The following is an 18,856-nucleotide window of genomic DNA, read 5'->3' as shown; positions in this document are numbered from 1 at the left end:
GACTAAACAAGACATGAATATAGAGAGGGGTGGACTCAGAGACATCAGACTAAACAAGACATGAATATAGAGAGGGGTGGACTCAGAGATGACATCAAACTAAACAAGACATGAATATAGAGAGGGGTGGACTCAGAGAAGACATCAGACTAAACAAGACATGAATATAGAGAGGGGTGGACTCAGAGACATCAGACTAAACAAGACATGAATATAGAGAGGGGTGGACTCAGAGAAGACATCAGACTAAACAAGACATGAATGTAGAGAGGGGTGGACTCAGAGATGACATCAGACTAAACAAGACATGAATGTAGAGAGGGGTGGACTCAGAGAAGACATCAGACTAAACAAGACATGAATATAGAGAGGGGTGGACTCAGAGACATCAGACTAAACAAGACATGAATATAGAGAGGGGTGGACTCAGAGACATCAGACTAAACAAGACATGGATATAGAGAGGGGTGGACTCAGAGACATCAGACTAAACAAGACATGAATATAGAGAGGGGTGGACTCAGAGAAGGGAATGTGATGTTTCAGTGTATGTGGCGCGGAGGATTGGGTTTAGGATACCAACCCGTCTTTAGGGTAAGGGGCGGGGTTGGGGTTTTCATACAAACCCGGTTTAGGGTAAGGGATGCGATTGGGGTTATTATATGAACCCGGTTTAGGGTAAAGGGCGGGGTTGGGGTGTTGTTTCTGACATAGTCATGCTACTGTGTTGCTTTGCACATACACCCCCAACAGGGACAAGGCATGCTGGATTAGCTGCACAACTGTCCTCAGAACAACTAGTGCCATTTCAAATGACAAGCCCTATGCCAAGGAAAACACACATGTGGATACTTTGACAGAAATCCATTTATAACATCTCTATTTCTGTAGATATTATAAACATGATGTCTTATTGCTTTTCAGAAGTCAAAGATCAAGCTAGCCAAGCAGCTGTCTGACCTGGTGATCTACTGTAGGAGTGTCCACTTCTCAGGGTTTGAGCACGCTAAAGACAACCAGGCCTTCTATGAGATGTCCTCCTTTAAAGAGAGCAAGGCTGTTAACCTGGCTGAGACAGCAGGTAAAACCCTCTGTTCTGTTACAGCAAGCCTGAATAACATCAAACCTGAATAAAATCAATCCTGAATATCATCAAGCCTGAATAACATCAAACCTGAATAACATCAAACCTGAATAACATCAAGCCTGAATAACAGGGCCTGTACAATAGACATGCATTCATTATGCATATTTTAGAAATCAGCTTTCATTATGCATATTCTAAAAATCGGCTTTCATTTGGCATATTCTAGAGAACAGTTTTCATTATGCATATTCTAGAGAACAGTTTTCATTATGCATATTCTAGAGAACAGTTTTCATTATGCATATTCTAGAGAACAGTTTTCATTATGCATATTCTAGAGAACAGTTTTCATTATGCATATTCTAGAGAACAGTTTTCATTATGCATATTCTAGAGAACAGTTTTCATTATGCATATTCTAGAGAACAGTTTTCATTATGCATATTCTAGAGAACAGTTTTCATTATGCATATTCTAGAGAACAGTTCTAACAATGATTGCACCACTAACCTGTCTGGTTTACCTCTCTCCAAGTGAACGCCTTTATCCACCACAACATGACCAAGCTGAGCCGTATCTACCCAGCTGGCTCCAGAACAGACTCCTCCAACTACAACCCTGTTCCCCTGTGGAACGCAGGCTGTCAGATAGGTACTGTAGACCTACTAACAGAATTGGGGAGGCTACTTTCTAAATGCAATCCGTTACAGTTAGCAGTCACATGTTGTAATCAGTGATGTAACTTTTAGATTACCCAAACTAAGTAACGTTACTTTCTCCTTAAAGGTTATTTGCATTTGTATTTATTATGGATCCCCATTAGTTCCTGCCAGCCTACACTTCTTAATTAAATTCAACCATTATTGGGTTAAAATAAACGTATACAGTCGAAGTCGGAAGTTTACATACACTTAGGTTGAAGTCATTGGAACTTGTTTTTCAACCACTCCACAAATTTCTTGTTAACAAACTATAGTTTTGGGAAGTTGGTTAGGACATCTACTTTGTGAATGACAAACGTAATTTTTCAGCTTGGAAAATTCCAGAAAATTAGGTAATGGCTTTAGAAGCTTCTGATAGGCTAATTGACATAATTTGAGTCAATTGGATGTGCACCTGTGCATGTATTTCAAGGCCTACCTTCAGACTCAGTGCCTCTTTGCTTGACATCATGGGACAATCTATTTTTTTAGATCTCCACAAGGCTGGTTCATCCTTGGGAGCAATTTCCAAACACCTGAAGGTACCACGTTCATCTGTACAAACAATAGTACACAGGTAAAAACACCATCGGACCATCATACCGCTCAGGAAGGAGACGCGTTCTGTCTCCTAGACATGAACATACTTTGGTGCGATAAGTGCAACTTAATCCCCGAACAACAGCAAAGGACCTTGTGATGATGGTGAGGAAACAGATTCAAAAGTATCTATATCCACAGTAAAACAATGGCACATGGGGACTAAGATCATACTTTTTGGAGAAATGTCCTCTGGTCTGATGAAACTTTTTGGCCATAATGACCATCATTATGTTTAGAGGAAAAAAGGGGGAGGCTTGCAAGCCGAAGAACACCATCCCAACCATGAAGCACGGAGGTGGCAGCATCATGTTGTGGGGGTGCTTTGCTGCAGGAGGGACTGGTGCACTTCACAAAATAGACAGCATCATGAGGAGGAAAATTAGGTGGATATATTGAAGCAATATCTCAAGTCATCAGTCAGGAAGTTAAAGCTTGGTTGCAAATGGGTCTTCCAAATGGACAATGACCCCAAGCATACTTCCAAAGTTGTTGCAAAATGGCTTAAGGACAACAAAGTCAAGGTATTAGAGTGGCCATCACAAAGCCCTAACCTCAATCAATTAGAAAATTTGTGGGAAGAACAAGCGTGTGCGAGCAAGGAGGCCTACAAACCTGATTCAGTTACACCAGCTCTGTCAGGAGGAATGGGCCAAAATTCACCCCACTTATTGTGGGAAGCTTGTGGAAGGCTACCCGAAACATTTGGCCCAAGTTAAACAATTTAAAGGCAATGCTACCAAATACTAATTGAGTGTATGTAAACTTCTGACCCACTGGGAATGTGATGTAAGAAATAAAAGCTGAAATAAATCATTCTCTCTACTATTATTCTGACATTTCACATTCTTAAAATAAAGTGATGATCCTAACTGACCTAAGACAGGGACTTTTTACTAGGATTAAATGTCAGGAATTGTGAAAAACTGAGTTTAAATGTATTTGGCTATGGTGTATGTGTATGTAAACTTCTGACTTCAACTGTATATGCCCACAGGGAGAAATGATGGAGCCTGTAAGTGTGACATAGACTATTTAAAACAAGTTGTTGTTTCGTTTTGCCTGGAATTAGTTCATAATTATTTGTTCACTTTTTAGGCCTTATCAATAATCAAGTTAATCTTGCTTATTGACAATGGTTGGCATGTCCATGCTCAGCCATAATGCAATTTACAGTAGGCTTATAATGTAAGTTTTACTCCATACATTTTCCTATACATCGTCATTACATTTTCCTATACATCAAAAAGTAGTCATTACATTTCGAATGCATAGAGGAACAGAAAAATAGTCAAATTCGCCGCTTATCAAGAGAACATCCCTGGTCATCTCTACTGCCTCTGATCTGGAGGACTCACTGAACAGAGAACATCCCTAGTCATCCCTACTGCCTGCTCTGGCGGACTCACTAAACAGAGAACATCCCTGGTCATCTCTAATGCCTCTGATCTGGAGGACTCACTAAACAGAGAACATCCCTAGTCATCCCTACTGCCTGCTCTGGCGGACTCACTAAACAGAGAACATCCCTGGTCATCCCTACTGCCTCTGATCTGGAGGACTCACTGAACAGAGAACATCCCTGGTCATCCATACTGCCTCTGATCTGGAGGACTCACTAAACAGAGAACATCCCTGGTCATCCCTACTGCCTCTGATCTGGAGGACTCACTAAACAGAGAACATCCCTGGTCATACCTACTGCCTCTGATCTGGAGAACTCACTAAACAGAGAACATCCCTGGTCATCCCTACTGCCTCTGATCTGGAGGACTCACTAAACAGAGAACATCACTGGTCATCACTACTGCCTCTGATCTGGTGGACTCACTAAACAGAGAACATCCCTGGTCACAGCTACTGCCTCTGATCTGGAAGACTCACTAAACAGAGAACATCCCTGGTCATCCCTACTGTCTCTGATCTGGTGGACTCACTAAACAGAGAACATCCCTGGTCATCCCTACTGCCTCTGATCTGGATGACTCACTAAACAGAGAACATCCCTGGTCGTCCCTACTGCCTCTGACCTGGAGGACTCACTAAACAGAGAACATCCCTGGTCATACCTACTGCCTTTGATCTGGTGGACTCACTAAACAGAGAACATCCCTGGTCATCCCTACTGCATCTGATCTGGAAGACTCACTAAATTGAGAACATCCCTGGTCATCCCTACTGCCTCTGATCTGGTGGACTCACTAAACAGAGAACATCCCTGGTCATCCCTACTGCCTCTGATCTGGAGGACTCACTAAACAGAGAACATCCTTGGTCATCCCTGCTGCCTCTGATCTGGTGGACTCACTAAACAGAGAACATCCCTGGTCGTCCCTACTGCCTCTGATCTGGAGGACTCACTAAACAGAGAACATCCCAGAAAACATCCCTGGAGAGAACATCCCTGGTCCTCCCTACTGCCTCTGATCTAGAGGACTCACTAAACAGAGAACATCCCTGGTCATCCCTACTGCCTCTGATCTGGAGGGCTCACTAAACAGAGAACATCCCTGGTCATCCCTACTGCCTCTGATCTGGAGGACTCCCAAAACAGAGAACATCCCTGGTCATCCCTACTGCCTCTGATCTGGAGGACTCTCTAAACAGAGAACATCCCTGGTCATCCTTACTGCCTCTGATCTGGAGGACTCAATAAGCATCCCTACTGCCGCTGATCTGGAGGACTCACTAAACAGAGAACATCCCTGGTCATCCCTACTGCCTCTGATCTGGAGGACTGAGTAAACAGGGAACATCCCTGGTCATCAATACTGCCTCTGATCTGACGGACTCACTAAACAGCGAACATCCCTGGTCATCCCTACTGCCTCTGATCTGGTGGACTCACTAAACAGAGAACATCCCTGGTCATCTCTACTGCCTCTGATCTGGAGGACTCACTAAACAGAGAACATCCCTGGTCATCCCTACTGCCTCTGATCTGGTGGACTCACTAAACAGAGAACATCCCTGGTCATCCCTACTGTCTCTGATCTGAAGGAATCACTAAACAGAGAACATCCCTGGTCATCAATACTGCCTCTGATCTGACGGACTCACTAAACAGCGAACATCCCTGGTCATCCCTACTGCCTCTGATCTGGTGGACTCACTAAACAGAGAACATCCCTGGTCATCTCTACTGCCTCTGATCTGGAGGACTCACTAAACAGAGAACATCCCTGGTCATCCCTACTGCCTCTGATCTGGTGGACTCACTAAACAGAGAACATCCCTGGTCATCCCTACTGCCTCTGATCTGTCAGATTGTTACAGTAGACCTACTACCATCTGTCAGATAGTTACAGTAGACCTACTACCATCCCCTCTGCCAGATAGTTACAGTAGACCTACTACCATCTGTCAGAGAGTTACAGTAGACCTACGACCATCCCATCTGTCAGATAGTTACAGTAGACCTACTACCATCCCCTCTGCCAGATAGTTCCAGTAGACCTACAACCATCTGTCAGATAGTTACAGTAGACCTACTACCATCTGTCAGATAGTTACAGTAGACCTACTACCATCCCATCTGCCAGATAGTTACAGTAGACCTACAACCATCTGTCAGATAGTTACAGTAGACCTACTACCACCTGTCAGATAGTTACAGTAGACCTACTACCATCTGCCAGATAGTTACAGTAGACCTACTACCATCTGTCAGATAGTTACAGTAGACCTACTACCACCTGTCAGATAGTTACAGTAGACCTACTACCATCCCATCTGCCAGATAGTTACAGTAGAACCATCCCATCTGTCATATAGCTTCAGTAGACCTACTACCATCCCATCTGTCAGATAGTTACAGTAGACCTACTACCATCTGTCAGATAGTTACAGTAGACCTACTACCATCTGTCAGATAGTTACAGTAGACCTACTACCATCTGTCAGATAGTTACAGTAGACCTACTACCATCTGTCAGATAGTTACAGTAGACCTACTACCACCTGTCAGATAGTTACAGTAGACCTACTACCATCCCATCTGTCAGATAGTTACAGTATACCTACTACCATCTGTCAGATAGTTACAGTAGACCTACTACCATCTGTCAGATAGTTACAGTAGACCTACTACCATCTGTCAGATAGCTACAGTAGACCTACTACCATCCCATCTGTCAGATAGTTACAGTAGACCTACTACCATCCCATCTGTCAGATAGTTACAGTAGACCTACGGCCATCCCGTCTGCCAGATAGTTACAGTAGACCTACTACCATCCCATCTGTCAGATAGTTACAGTAGACCTACTACCATCTGTCAGATAGTTACAGTAGACCTACTACCATCTGTCAGATAGTTACAGTAGACCTACTACCATCTGTCAGATAGTTACAGTATACCTACTACCATCTGCCAGAGAGTTACAGTATACCTACTACCATCTGTCAGATAGTTACAGTAGACCTACTACCATCTGTCAGATAGTTACAGTAGACCTACTACCATCCCATCAGCCAGATAGTTACAGTAGACCTACTACCATCTGTCAGATAGTTACAGTAGACCTACTACCACCTGTCAGATAGTTAAAGTAGACCTACTACCATCCCATCTGCCAGATAGTTACAGTAGACCTACTACCATCTGTCAGCTAGTTAGAGTAGACCTACTACCATCTGTCATATAGTTATAGTAGACATACTACCATCCCATCTGCCAGAGAGTTACAGTATACCTACTACCATCTGTCAGATAGTTACAGTAGACCTACTACCATCTGTCAGATAGTTACAGTAGACCTACTACCATCTGTCAGATAGCTACAGTAGACCTACTACCATCCTCTCTGCCAGATAGTTCCAGTAGACCTACTACCATCTGTCAGATAGTTACAGAAGACCTACTACCATCTGTCAGATAGTTACAGTAGACCTACTACCATCCCATCTGTCAGCTAGTTACAGTAGACCTACTACCATCTGTCAGATAGTTACAGTAGACCTACTACCATCCCATCTGTCAGATAGTTACAGTATACCTACTACCATCTGTTAGATAGTTACAGTAGACCTACTACCATCTGTCAGATAGTTACAGTATACCTACTACCATCTGCCAGAGAGTAACAGTATACCTACTACCATCTGCCAGATAGTTACAGTAGACCTACTACCATCTGTCAGATAGTTACAGTAGACCTACTACCACCTGTCAGATAGTTACAGTAGACCTACTACCATCCCATCTGCCAGATAGTTACAGTAGAACCATCCCATCTGTCATATAGCTTCAGTAGACCTACTACCATCCCATCTGTCAGATAGTTACAGTAGACCTACTACCATCTGTCAGATAGTTACAGTAGACCTACTACCATCTGTCAGATAGTTACAGTAGACCTACTACCATCTGTCAGATAGTTACAGTAGACCTACTACCATCTGTCAGATAGTTACAGTAGACCTACTACCACCTGTCAGATAGTTACAGTAGACCTACTACCATCCCATCTGTCAGATAGTTACAGTATACCTACTACCATCTGTCAGATAGTTACAGTAGACCTACTACCATCTGTCAGATAGTTACAGTAGACCTACTACCATCTGTCAGATAGCTACAGTAGACCTACTACCATCCCACCTGTCAGATAGTTACAGTAGACCTACTACCATCCCATCTGTCAGATAGTTACAGTAGACCTACGACCATCCCGTCTGCCAGATAGTTACAGTAGACCTACTACCATCCCATCTGTCAGATAGTTACAGTATACCTACTACCATCTGTCAGATAGTTACAGTAGACCTACTACCATCTGTCAGATAGTTACAGTAGACCTACTACCATCTGTCAGATAGTTACAGTAGACCTACTACCATCTGTCAGATAGTTACAGTATACCTACTACCATCTGCCAGAGAGTTACAGTATACCTACTACCATCTGTCAGATAGTTACAGTAGACCTACTACCATCTGTCAGATAGTTACAGTATACCTACTACCATCTGCCAGAGAGTTACAGTATACCTACTACCATCTGTCAGATAGTTACAGTAGACCTACTACCATCCCATCTGCCAGATAGTTACAGTAGACCTACAACCATCTGTCAGATAGTTACAGTAGACCTACTACCATCTGTCAGATAGTTACAGTAGACCTACTACCATCTGTCAGATAGTTACAGTAGACCTACTACCACCTGTCAGATAGTTACAGTAGACCTACTACCATCCCATCTGCCAGATAGTTACAGTAGACCTACTACCATCTGCCAGATAGTTACAGTAGACCTACTACCATCCCATCTGCCAGATAGTTACAGTAGACCTACTACCATCCCACCTGTCAGATAGTTACAGTAGACCTACTACCATCTGTCAGATAGTTGCAGTAGACCTACTACCATCCCATCTGCAAGATAGTTACAGTAGACCTACTACCATCTGCCAGATAGTTACAGTAGACCTACTACCATCCCATCTGTCACATAGTTGCAGTAGACCTACTACCATCCCATCTGTCAGATAGTTACAGTAGACCTACTACCATCTGTCAGATAGTTGCAGTAGACCTACTACCATCCCATCTGCCAGATAGTTACAGTAGACCTACTACCATCTGTCAGATAATTGCAGTAGACCTACTATCATCCCATCTGCCAGATAGTTACAGTAGACCTACTACCATCTCATCTGCCAGATAGTTGCAGTAGACCTACTACCATCTGTCAGATAGGTACTATCTTGTGAATTAGACTTATATTTACGGATCCTTTGATCATTTTGACATGACCAATGTCTCTACATACTTGTGTCACATTATTCCTCTTTCTCAATAAATGCATGAAAATGCTTTATTGATCGATTCTTTATTGATTTTGATTTGTCTCTCCAGTGGCGCTGAACTTCCAGACTCCCTCTAAGGAGATGGACCTGAACCAGGGCCGGTTCCGGTCCAACGGGGTGAGTGGATACTTCCTGAAGCCTGACTTCCAGAGATACCCTGGGACAGAGTTTGACCCAACGACCCTCACCAAGGGACCCTGGCTCAAACGTAAGACCTTCCACATCATGGTGAGTAAGACTTTGCTATATTGTGTTGTATATTATAGTGTTATATATTATAGTGTGATATATATTATAGTGTGTTATATATTATACTGTTATATATTATAGTGTGTTATATATTATAGTGTGATATATATTATAGTGTTATATATTATAGTGTGTTATATAGTATAGTGTGTTATATATTATAGTGTGTTATATATTATAGTGTGTTATATATTATAGTGTGATATATATTATAGTGTGTTATATATTATACTGTTATATATTAAAGTGTGTTATATAGTATAGTGTGTTATATATTATAGTGTGTTATATATTATAGTGTGTTATATATTATAGTGTGATATATATTATAGTGTGTTATATATTATACTGTTATATATTAAAGTGTGTTATATAGTATAGTGTGTTATATATTATAGTGTGTTATATATTATAGTGTGATATATATTATAGTGTGTTATATATTATACTGTTAAATATTAAAGTGTGTTATATAGTATAGTGTGTTATATATTATAGTGTGTTATATATTATAGTGTGTTATATATTATAGTGTGTTATATATTATAGTGTGATATATATTATAGTGTGTTATATATTATAGTGTTATATATTATAGTGATATATATTATACTGTTATATACTATAGTGTGTTATATATTATAGTGTTATATATTATAGTGTGTTATATATTATAGTGTTATATATTATAGTGTGTTAGATATTATAGTGTTATATATTATAGTGTGTATATATTATAGTGTGTTATATATTATAGTGTGTTATATATTATAGTGTGTTATATATTATAGTGTGTTATATATTATAGTGTGTTATATATTATAGTGTGTTATATATTATAGTGTGTGTTACATATTATAGTGTTATATATTATATTGTGTTAAATATTATTGGGTTATATATTATAGTGTGTTATATATTATAGTGTTATATATTATAGTGTTATATATTATAGTGTTATATATTATGGTGTTATATATTATAGTGTGTTATATATTATAGTGTTATATAGTATAGTGTGTTATATATTATAGTATGTTATATATTATAGTGTTATATATTATAGTGTTATATAGTATAGTGTGTTATATATTATAGTATGTTATATATTATAGTGTTATATATTATACTGTGTATATAATGGAGTGTTATATATAATAGTGTGTATATAATATATTGTTATATATTATAGTGTTGTATATTATAGTGTGTTATATATTATAGTGTGTATATAATATAGTGTTATATATTATAGTGTTGTATATTATAGTGTGTTATATATTAGTGTTATATATTATAGTGTTATATAGTATCGTGTGTTATATATTATAGTGTTATATATTATAGTGTGTATATAATATAGTGTTATATTTTATCGTGTGTATATAATATAGTGTTATATATTACACTGTAATATATCATAGTGTGTATATAATATAGTGTTATATATAATAGTGTGTATATAATATAGTGTTACATATAATAGTGTGTTATATATTACAGTGTGTATATATTATAGTGCTATATATTATAGTTTTATATATCTTAGTGTGTTATATATTATAGTGTATATATGTTATAGTGTTATATATTATATTGTTATATATTATAGTGTGTTATATACTATAGTGTTATATATTATAGTGTGTTATATATTATAGTGTATATATGTTATAGTGCTTTATATTATAGTGTTATAAATGATAGTGTGTATATATTATAGCGTTATATATCATAGTGTGTTATATATTATAGTGTGTTGTATATTATAGTGTGTTATATATTATAGTGTTATATATTATAGTGTTATATATTGTAGTGTTGTATATTATAGTGTGTTATATATTATAGTGTTATATATTACAGTGTGTATATATTATAGTGCTATATATTATAGTTTTATATATCTTAGTGTGTTATATATTATAGTGTATATATGTTATAGTGTTATATATTATATTGTTATATATTATAGTGTGTTATATACTATAGTGTTATATATTATAGTGTGTTATATATTATAGTGTGTTATATACTATAGTGTGTTATATATTATAGTGTGTTATATATTATAGTGTATATATGTTATAGTGTTATATATTATATTGTTATATATTATAGTGTGTTATATACTATAGTGTTATATATTATAGTGTGTTATATATTATAGTGTATATATGTTATAGTGCTTTATATTATAGTGTTATAAATGATAGTGTGTATATATTATAGCGTTATATATCATAGTGTGTTATATATTATAGTGTGTTGTATATTATAGTGTGTTATATATTATAGTGTTATATATTATAGTGTTATATATTGTAGTGTGTGTATATTATAGTGTGTTATATATTATAGTGTTATATATTATAGTGTTATATATTGTAGTGTGTGTATATTATAGTGTGTTATATATTATAGTGTTATATATTATAGTGTTATATATTGTAGTGTGTGTATATTATAATGTTATACATTATTGTGTGTGTATATTATCGTGTTATACATTATACCGTGTATATATTATAGTGTGTATATATTGTAGTTTGTATATATTATAGTGTTATATATTATAGTGTTATATATTATAGTGTTATATATTATAGTGTTATATATTATAGTGTTATATATTATAGTGTTATATATTATAGTGTTATATATTATAGTGTTATATATTGTAGTGTTATATATTATAGTGTTATATATTATAGTGTTATATATTATAGTGTTATATATTATAGTGTTATATATTGTAGTGTTATATATTATAGTGTTATATATTATAGTGTTATATATTATAGTGTTATATATTGTAGTTTGTATATATTATAGTGTTATATATTATAGTGTTATATATTATAGTGTTATATATTATAGTGTTATATATTATAGTGTTATATATTATAGTGTTATATATTATAGTGTTATATATTGTAGTGTTATATATTATAGTGTTATATATTATAGTGTTATATATTATAGTGTTATATATTGTAGTTTGTATATATTATAGTGTGTTATATATTATAGTGTGTATATATTCTATTGAATTGTGATATATATTATGATATTATAGTGTATTATATGAGTGTAACATCACCGAATGTATTACAATAGCTACTTGTTGAACACAGTGAAGACAACTACAGAGATTGATTAATAAATTTGCAATATATTCATCACATAAATTAGATTAGTTTCTGTCAAGTACGTCTATGTTGTGATATTAATTGTATATTTTATCTAAGAGTCAGAGGTTTTATTGTTGTTACCCACATGACTCCTATTAAACTTTTCTCAGAAGGTATTTTAGTAACACTACTGAGATTAATTGTGTGTCAAACAATAAGACTTGATTGAATTGAGAGTTGAGATGTGATTCATTATCTTGTGTACTGCACTACAGAACATCAAATCAATGCTGCTTTGAATGAGGCTTTCTGTCATAGACCTCAAGTGTGTGTGTGTGTGTGTGTGTGTGTGTGTGTGTGTGTGTGTGTGTGTGTGTGTGTGTGTGTGTGTGTGTGTGTGTGTGTGTGTGTGTGTGTGTGTATGCCTACGTGTGTCTTCAGGTGATCTCAGCCCAGCAGCTGCCCAAGCTAAACAAGGACAAGTGTAAATCCATTGTGGACCCGCTGGTTAAAGTGGAGATCGATGGTGTTCCAGCTGACACGTGCAGCAAGGAGACACGCTCCATCGAGAACAATGGTGAGAGACACACAACCACACTCACACACACACACACACACAACCACACACAGACATACACAACCACACACACACACACACACACAACCACACACACACACACACTCACATCCACACTCACACACAACTACTCACACTGCAGGTTTTAAAACCTGGTGAGAGGTTGCAGGGTAAATGTGGAATGATGTTCCACTCTGCAAGTTAAATGTGGAATGATGTTCCTCTGTGCAGGTTAAATGTGGAATGATGTTCCTCTCTGCAGGTTTTAACCCCATGTGGAATGAGACGTTCCAGTTTGACATCCAGGTACCAGAGCTTGCCCTGGTCCGCTTCCTGGTTGAAGACTATGACTCCACCTCACAGAACGACCTGATTGGACAGTACTGCCTGCCACTCACCAGTCTACAGAACGGTAATCTCCATCTCTCTCTCTCTCTCTCTCTCTCTCTCTCTCTCGCCATTGCTGACTTACTCAAACCTCACGTCCTGTTTCCCAGGTTACCGCCACGTCCCTCTTCTCACCAAGCATGGTGATGTCATCCCCTCAGCCGGCTTGTTTGTTCACCTCATGCTGCTGGATGCCAAATAGACCCCGTCCACTTCACACCGACCCCACCAACATCAAACTAACCTCTCCCACATACTACTGACTCCTCCCACATAACACAGACCCCTCCCACACCACTAAGGACTCCTCCGACATTGTAATGTCTCTTCTCACACCAAAAGGACTACTCCCACATCAAACTAACTCCTCCCACACACACGGACCCCTGAAAACGTGTGTTTTTGCATCTGTGCGGTAGGTGGGTCTGACATGCTAAGTTGCTTTTTAAAAGTATTGTATGTGAATGATACAAGCAAGTAAAGGATCCTATTGAAAGTAGGTAGTATGTCCCTAGTCCTATAGAGAGTAGTTAGTATGTTGCTGGCCCAATAGAGGGTAGTTATTATGTTAGGGATCCTATAGAGGGTAGTTCGTATGTTACTGGTCCTATAGGGAGAGGGCCGTTAGTATGTTGCTGGTCCTATAGAGTGTAGTTAGTATGTTGCTGGTCCTATAGAGAGTAGGTAGTATGTTGCTGGTCCTATAGAGAGTAGTTAGTATGTTGCTGGTCCCATAGAGAGTAGTTAGTGTGTTGCTGGTCCTATAGAGAGTAGTTAGTATGTTGTTGGTCCCATAGAGAGTAGTTAGTATGTTGCTGGTCCTATAGAGGGTAGTTAACATGTTGCTGGTCCTATAGAGGGTAGTTAGCATGTTGCTGGTACTATATAGGGTAGTTAACATGTTGCTGGTCCTATAGAGGGTAGTTAGTATGTTGCTGGTCCTATAGAGGGTAGTTAGTATGTTGCTGGTCCTATAGAGAGTAGTTAGTATGTTGCTGGTCCTATAGAGAGTAGTTAGCATGTTGCTGGTACTATATAGGGTAGTTAGTGTGTTGCTGGTCCTATAGAGGGTAGTTAACATGTTGCTGGTCCTATAGATGGTAGTTAACATGTTGCTGGTCCTATAGAGAGTAGTTAACATGTTGCTGGTCCTATAGAGGGTAGTTAGCATGTTGCTGGTACTATAGATGGTAGTTAACATGTTGCTGGTCCTATAGAGGGTAGTTAGCATGTTGCTGGTCCTATAGAGAGTAGTTAACATGTTGCTGGTCCTATAGAGAGTAGTTAACATGTTGCTGGTCCTATAGATGGTAGTTAACATGTTGCTGGTCCTATAGAGAGTAGTTAATATGTTGCTGGTCCTGTAGAGGGTAGTTAACATGTTGCTGGTCCTATAGAGGGTAGTCAACATGTTGCTGGTCCTATAGATGGTAGTTAACATGTTGCTGGTCCTATAGAGGGTAGTTAGCATGTTGCTGGTCCTATAAAGGGTAGTTAACATGTTGCTGGTCCTATAGATGGTAGTTAACATGTTGCTGGTCCTATAGAGGGTAGTTAACATGTTGCTGGTCCTATAGAGAGTAGTTAACATGTTGCTGGTCCTATAGAGGGTAGTTAGCATGTTGCTGGTCCTATAGAGAGTAGTTAACATGTTGCTGGTCCTATAGATGGTAGTTAACATGTTGCTGGTCCTATAGAGAGTAGTTAATATGTTGCTGGTCCTATAGAGGGTAGTTAACATGTTGCTGGTCCTATAGAGAGTAGTTAACATGTTGCTGGTCCTATAGATGGTAGTTAACATGTTGCTGGTCCTATAGAGGGTAGTTAACATGTTGCTGGTCCTATAGAGAGTAGTTAACATGTTGCTGGTCCTATAGAGGGTAGTTAGCATGTTGCTGGTCCTATAGAGAGTAGTTAACATGTTGCTGGTCCTATAGATGGTAGTTAACATGTTGCTGGTCCTATAGAGAGTAGTTAATATGTTGCTGGTCCTATAGAGGGTAGTTAACATGTTGCTGGTCCTATAGAGGGTAGTTAACATGTTGCTGGTCCTATAGATGGTAGTTAACATGTTGCTGGTCCTATAGAGAGTAGTTAACATGTTGCTGGTCCTATAGAGGGTAGTTATCATTCCTCCAGTCATGCGTTGAGGTGAGAGCTGTAGAAGTATTACTGACGTCTACTAGGGTTTTTTAATCAGAGACTAAAGGGAATCAGATAGACAAAACTATCTATGGATTGTAAAAAAGAAAAGCATTCTTGATGCTTTAAAAATATATGACTAAAACGTTCTTAAAGTTTATCTGTTGTTTATTTTATAGGACAGAAAGTTTTGCTTCCTAACTGTTAGCATGACACAATATCACTGTTTCATTCTGCTGTTATTACATGTTACTTTAACCCTCCTTGTCTCTTCAAACAACGAAAACATTATGGTTCAATTGTACAAACAGCATTGTGTCTTTATAAAATGTGATTTTGTTGCAAATGACAATGTTTAAAAACAAATGTTTTAAATGATTATTCTGCTATCAATAATCAGCCAAATAAACAGCAATGGGCAAATTAGGAATACTTTGTCAGCACACGTCCATATTACATGATAATATTACCTGCTCATTTCCTGATGATGGCTCACCACTCTTCGTACTTGGCGACTTCAACCTCCTGACATCTGCCGGCGATTCATTTCTTTCCTCTCTTTGCCTCTTTTGACCTCACCCCTTCTCCCCTCCAACTCACAAGGCAGACAACATGAACTCATCTTTACTAAAGGCTGTCACGTGATGGTCACGTGCTGTCACAATCTTCTCTTTCTCTCGTTCTCTCTCTCTCGCTCCCTCTCTCTCTCTCTCTCTCTCTCTCTCTCTCTCTCTCTCTCTCTCTCTCTCGCTCTCTCTCTCCTGCTAAATCCTCCCTCCTGCCTTCTGATTCTGCCTCTTCAACCCTACTCTCCTCCCTTTCTGCATCCTATGACTCGCACTGTTCTCTTTCCTCCCGGCCGGCTCGGCCCTCCCCTCCTGCTCCGTGGCTGAGTGACTCATTGCTAGCTTACAGAACAGGAAAACTAAACATCCAGAGGACCTATCATCCTTTCACTCCATCCTCTTTAGCTTCTCTTCCTCTGTATCCGCTGCTTAAGCCATTTTCTACCACTCTAAATGTCAAGCTTCTGCCTCTAAACCTAGGAAACTATTTTCCACCTTCTCGTCCCTCCTTAATCCTCCACCCCCTCCCTCCTCCCTCTCTGCGGACGACTTTGTCAAGCACTTTTAAAGAAGGTTGATGACATCCGCTCTTCATTCACTCAGCCTCACACAGAATTACCCTATGCTTTTACCTCTTTCTACCCTCTCACTCCAGATGAACTCCTGTGACTAGTGAGGTCTGGCTGCCTGATAAGCTGCCCGCTTGACCCCATCCCCTCCTCTGCAGACCATCTCTGGAGACCTTCTCCCATTCCTCACTTCCCTCATCAACTCATCCCTGACCACTGGCTGCATCCCCTTTGACCTCAAAAATGTCCCTCATCAAGAAACCAACACCCGACTCATCTGAAGTCAAATTTTACAGACCTGTGTCTCTTCTTTCTTTTCTTTCCAAAACACTTGAGCGTGCTGTCTGACCAACTCAATTGCTATACCTCTCAATCGCTATACCCTCTCTTCTTCTCACTATACACCAAGTCACTCAGCTCCGTCATATCCTCTCATGGTCTCTCCTATCACTGTTATGAGGATGGACCTCTCCTCTTCTCTCTATACACCAAGTCACTCAGCTCCATCATATCCTCACATGGTCTCTCCTATCACTGCTATGCAGATGACATTCAACAGTTTTTCTCCTTACCACCTTCTGACACCCAGGTGGCGACACGCATCTCTGGTGCCTGGCAAATATCTCAGCTTGGATGTTGGCCCACCACCTCAACCTCAACAAGTCGGAACTGCTCTTCCTCCGGGGGAAGACCTGCCCGCTCAAAGACCTCTCCATCACAGTTGACAACTCCACAGTGTCGTCCTCCTAGAGAGCAAAGAAACTTGGCGTGACCCTGGACAACACCCTGTTGTTCTCTGCAAACATGCTCTACAACATCTGTAGAGTACGACCCTACCTCACACAGGAAGAGGAACATCCGTAGAGTAGGACCATACCTCACACAGGAAGAGGAACATCCGTAGAGTACGACCCTACCTCACACAGGAAGAGGAACATCCGTAGAGTACGACCCTACCTCACACAGGAAGAGGAACATTCGTAGAGTACGACCCTACCTCACACAGGAAGAGGAACATCCGTAGAGTAGGACCATACCTCACACAGGAAGAGGAACATTCTTGGGGTACGACCCTACCTCACACAGGAAGAGGAACATCCGTAGAGTACGACCCTACCTCACCAATAACAGGTGCAGTGAGGGAAAAAAGTATTTGATTCCCTGCTGATTTGTACGTTTGCCCACTGACAAAGACATGATCAGTCTATAATTTTAATGGTAGGTTTATTTGAACAGTGAGAGACAGAATAACAACAAAAAAATCCAGAAAAACGCATGTCAAAAAATGTTATAAATTGATTTGTATTTTAGTGAGGGAAATAATTATTTGACCCTTCGACAACACATGCCTTAGTACTTGGTGGCAAAACCCTTGTTTGCAAATCTATTTAAAAATAATAATTGGTATATTATTTACATAAGTATTCAGACCCTTTTCAGACCCTAGTACTTTGTTGAAGCATCTTTGGCAGTGATTACAGCCTCAAGTCTTATTTGGTATGACGCTACCAGCTTGACACACCTGTATTTGGGGAGTTTCTCCCATTCTTCTCTGCAGATCCTCTCAAGCTCTGTCAGGTTGGATGGGGAGCGTCCCTGCACAGCTATTTTCAGGTCTCTCCAGAGATGTTCGATCAGGTTCAAGTCCAGACTCTGGCTGGGCCACAAAAGGACATTCAGAGACCTGTCCCAAAGCCCAATCCTGCGTTGTCTTGGCTGTGTGCTTAGGGTCGTTGCCCTGTTGGAAGGTGAACCTTCGCCCCAGTCTAAGGTCCCGAGTGGTCTGGAGCAGATTTTCATCAATGGTCTCTGTACTTTGTTCCATTCATCTTTCCCTCGATCCTGACTAGTCTCCCAGTCCCTGTCACTGAAAAACATCCCCACAGCATGATGCTGCCATCACCATGCTTCATCGTAGGGATGGTGCCAGGATTCCTCCAGACTTGGCGCTTGGCATTCAAGCCAAAGAGTTCAATCTTGGTTTCATCAGACCAGAGAATCTTGTTTCTCATGGACTGAGAGTCAGTTTGAC

The 18,856-nt window shown here is 39.4% G+C and overlaps 1 protein-coding gene across 3 annotated transcripts in view; it reads left to right on the top strand.

Moving 5' to 3' along the window:
- Nucleotides 1-16,119, top strand: part of LOC110489513 (1-phosphatidylinositol 4,5-bisphosphate phosphodiesterase delta-1) — a 58,076-nt gene extending 41,957 nt beyond the window's left edge. For all 3 annotated transcript variants that reach the window (XM_036945631.2, XM_090199058.1, XM_090199059.1), the window contains 6 exons: nt 925-1,081; nt 1,622-1,738; nt 9,250-9,428; nt 13,025-13,160; nt 13,423-13,572; nt 13,658-16,119. In XM_036945631.2, coding sequence (XP_036801526.2) covers nt 925-1,081; nt 1,622-1,738; nt 9,250-9,428; nt 13,025-13,160; nt 13,423-13,572; nt 13,658-13,749 — 831 coding nt within the window. In that variant the 3' untranslated portion in view covers nt 13,750-16,119. The remainder of the gene's footprint in view (nt 1-924; nt 1,082-1,621; nt 1,739-9,249; nt 9,429-13,024; nt 13,161-13,422; nt 13,573-13,657) is intronic.
- Nucleotides 16,120-18,856: the final 2,737 nt, after the last annotated feature.

Source organism: Oncorhynchus mykiss, chromosome 15 (assembly GCF_057628025.1).
Source record: "Oncorhynchus mykiss isolate SJ-2025 chromosome 15, ASM5762802v1, whole genome shotgun sequence".
Taxonomy (NCBI): domain Eukaryota; kingdom Metazoa; phylum Chordata; class Actinopteri; order Salmoniformes; family Salmonidae; genus Oncorhynchus; species Oncorhynchus mykiss.
The sequence above is the reverse complement of the archived record's forward strand: the minus strand, read 5'-3'. Positions and strand labels throughout refer to the sequence as shown.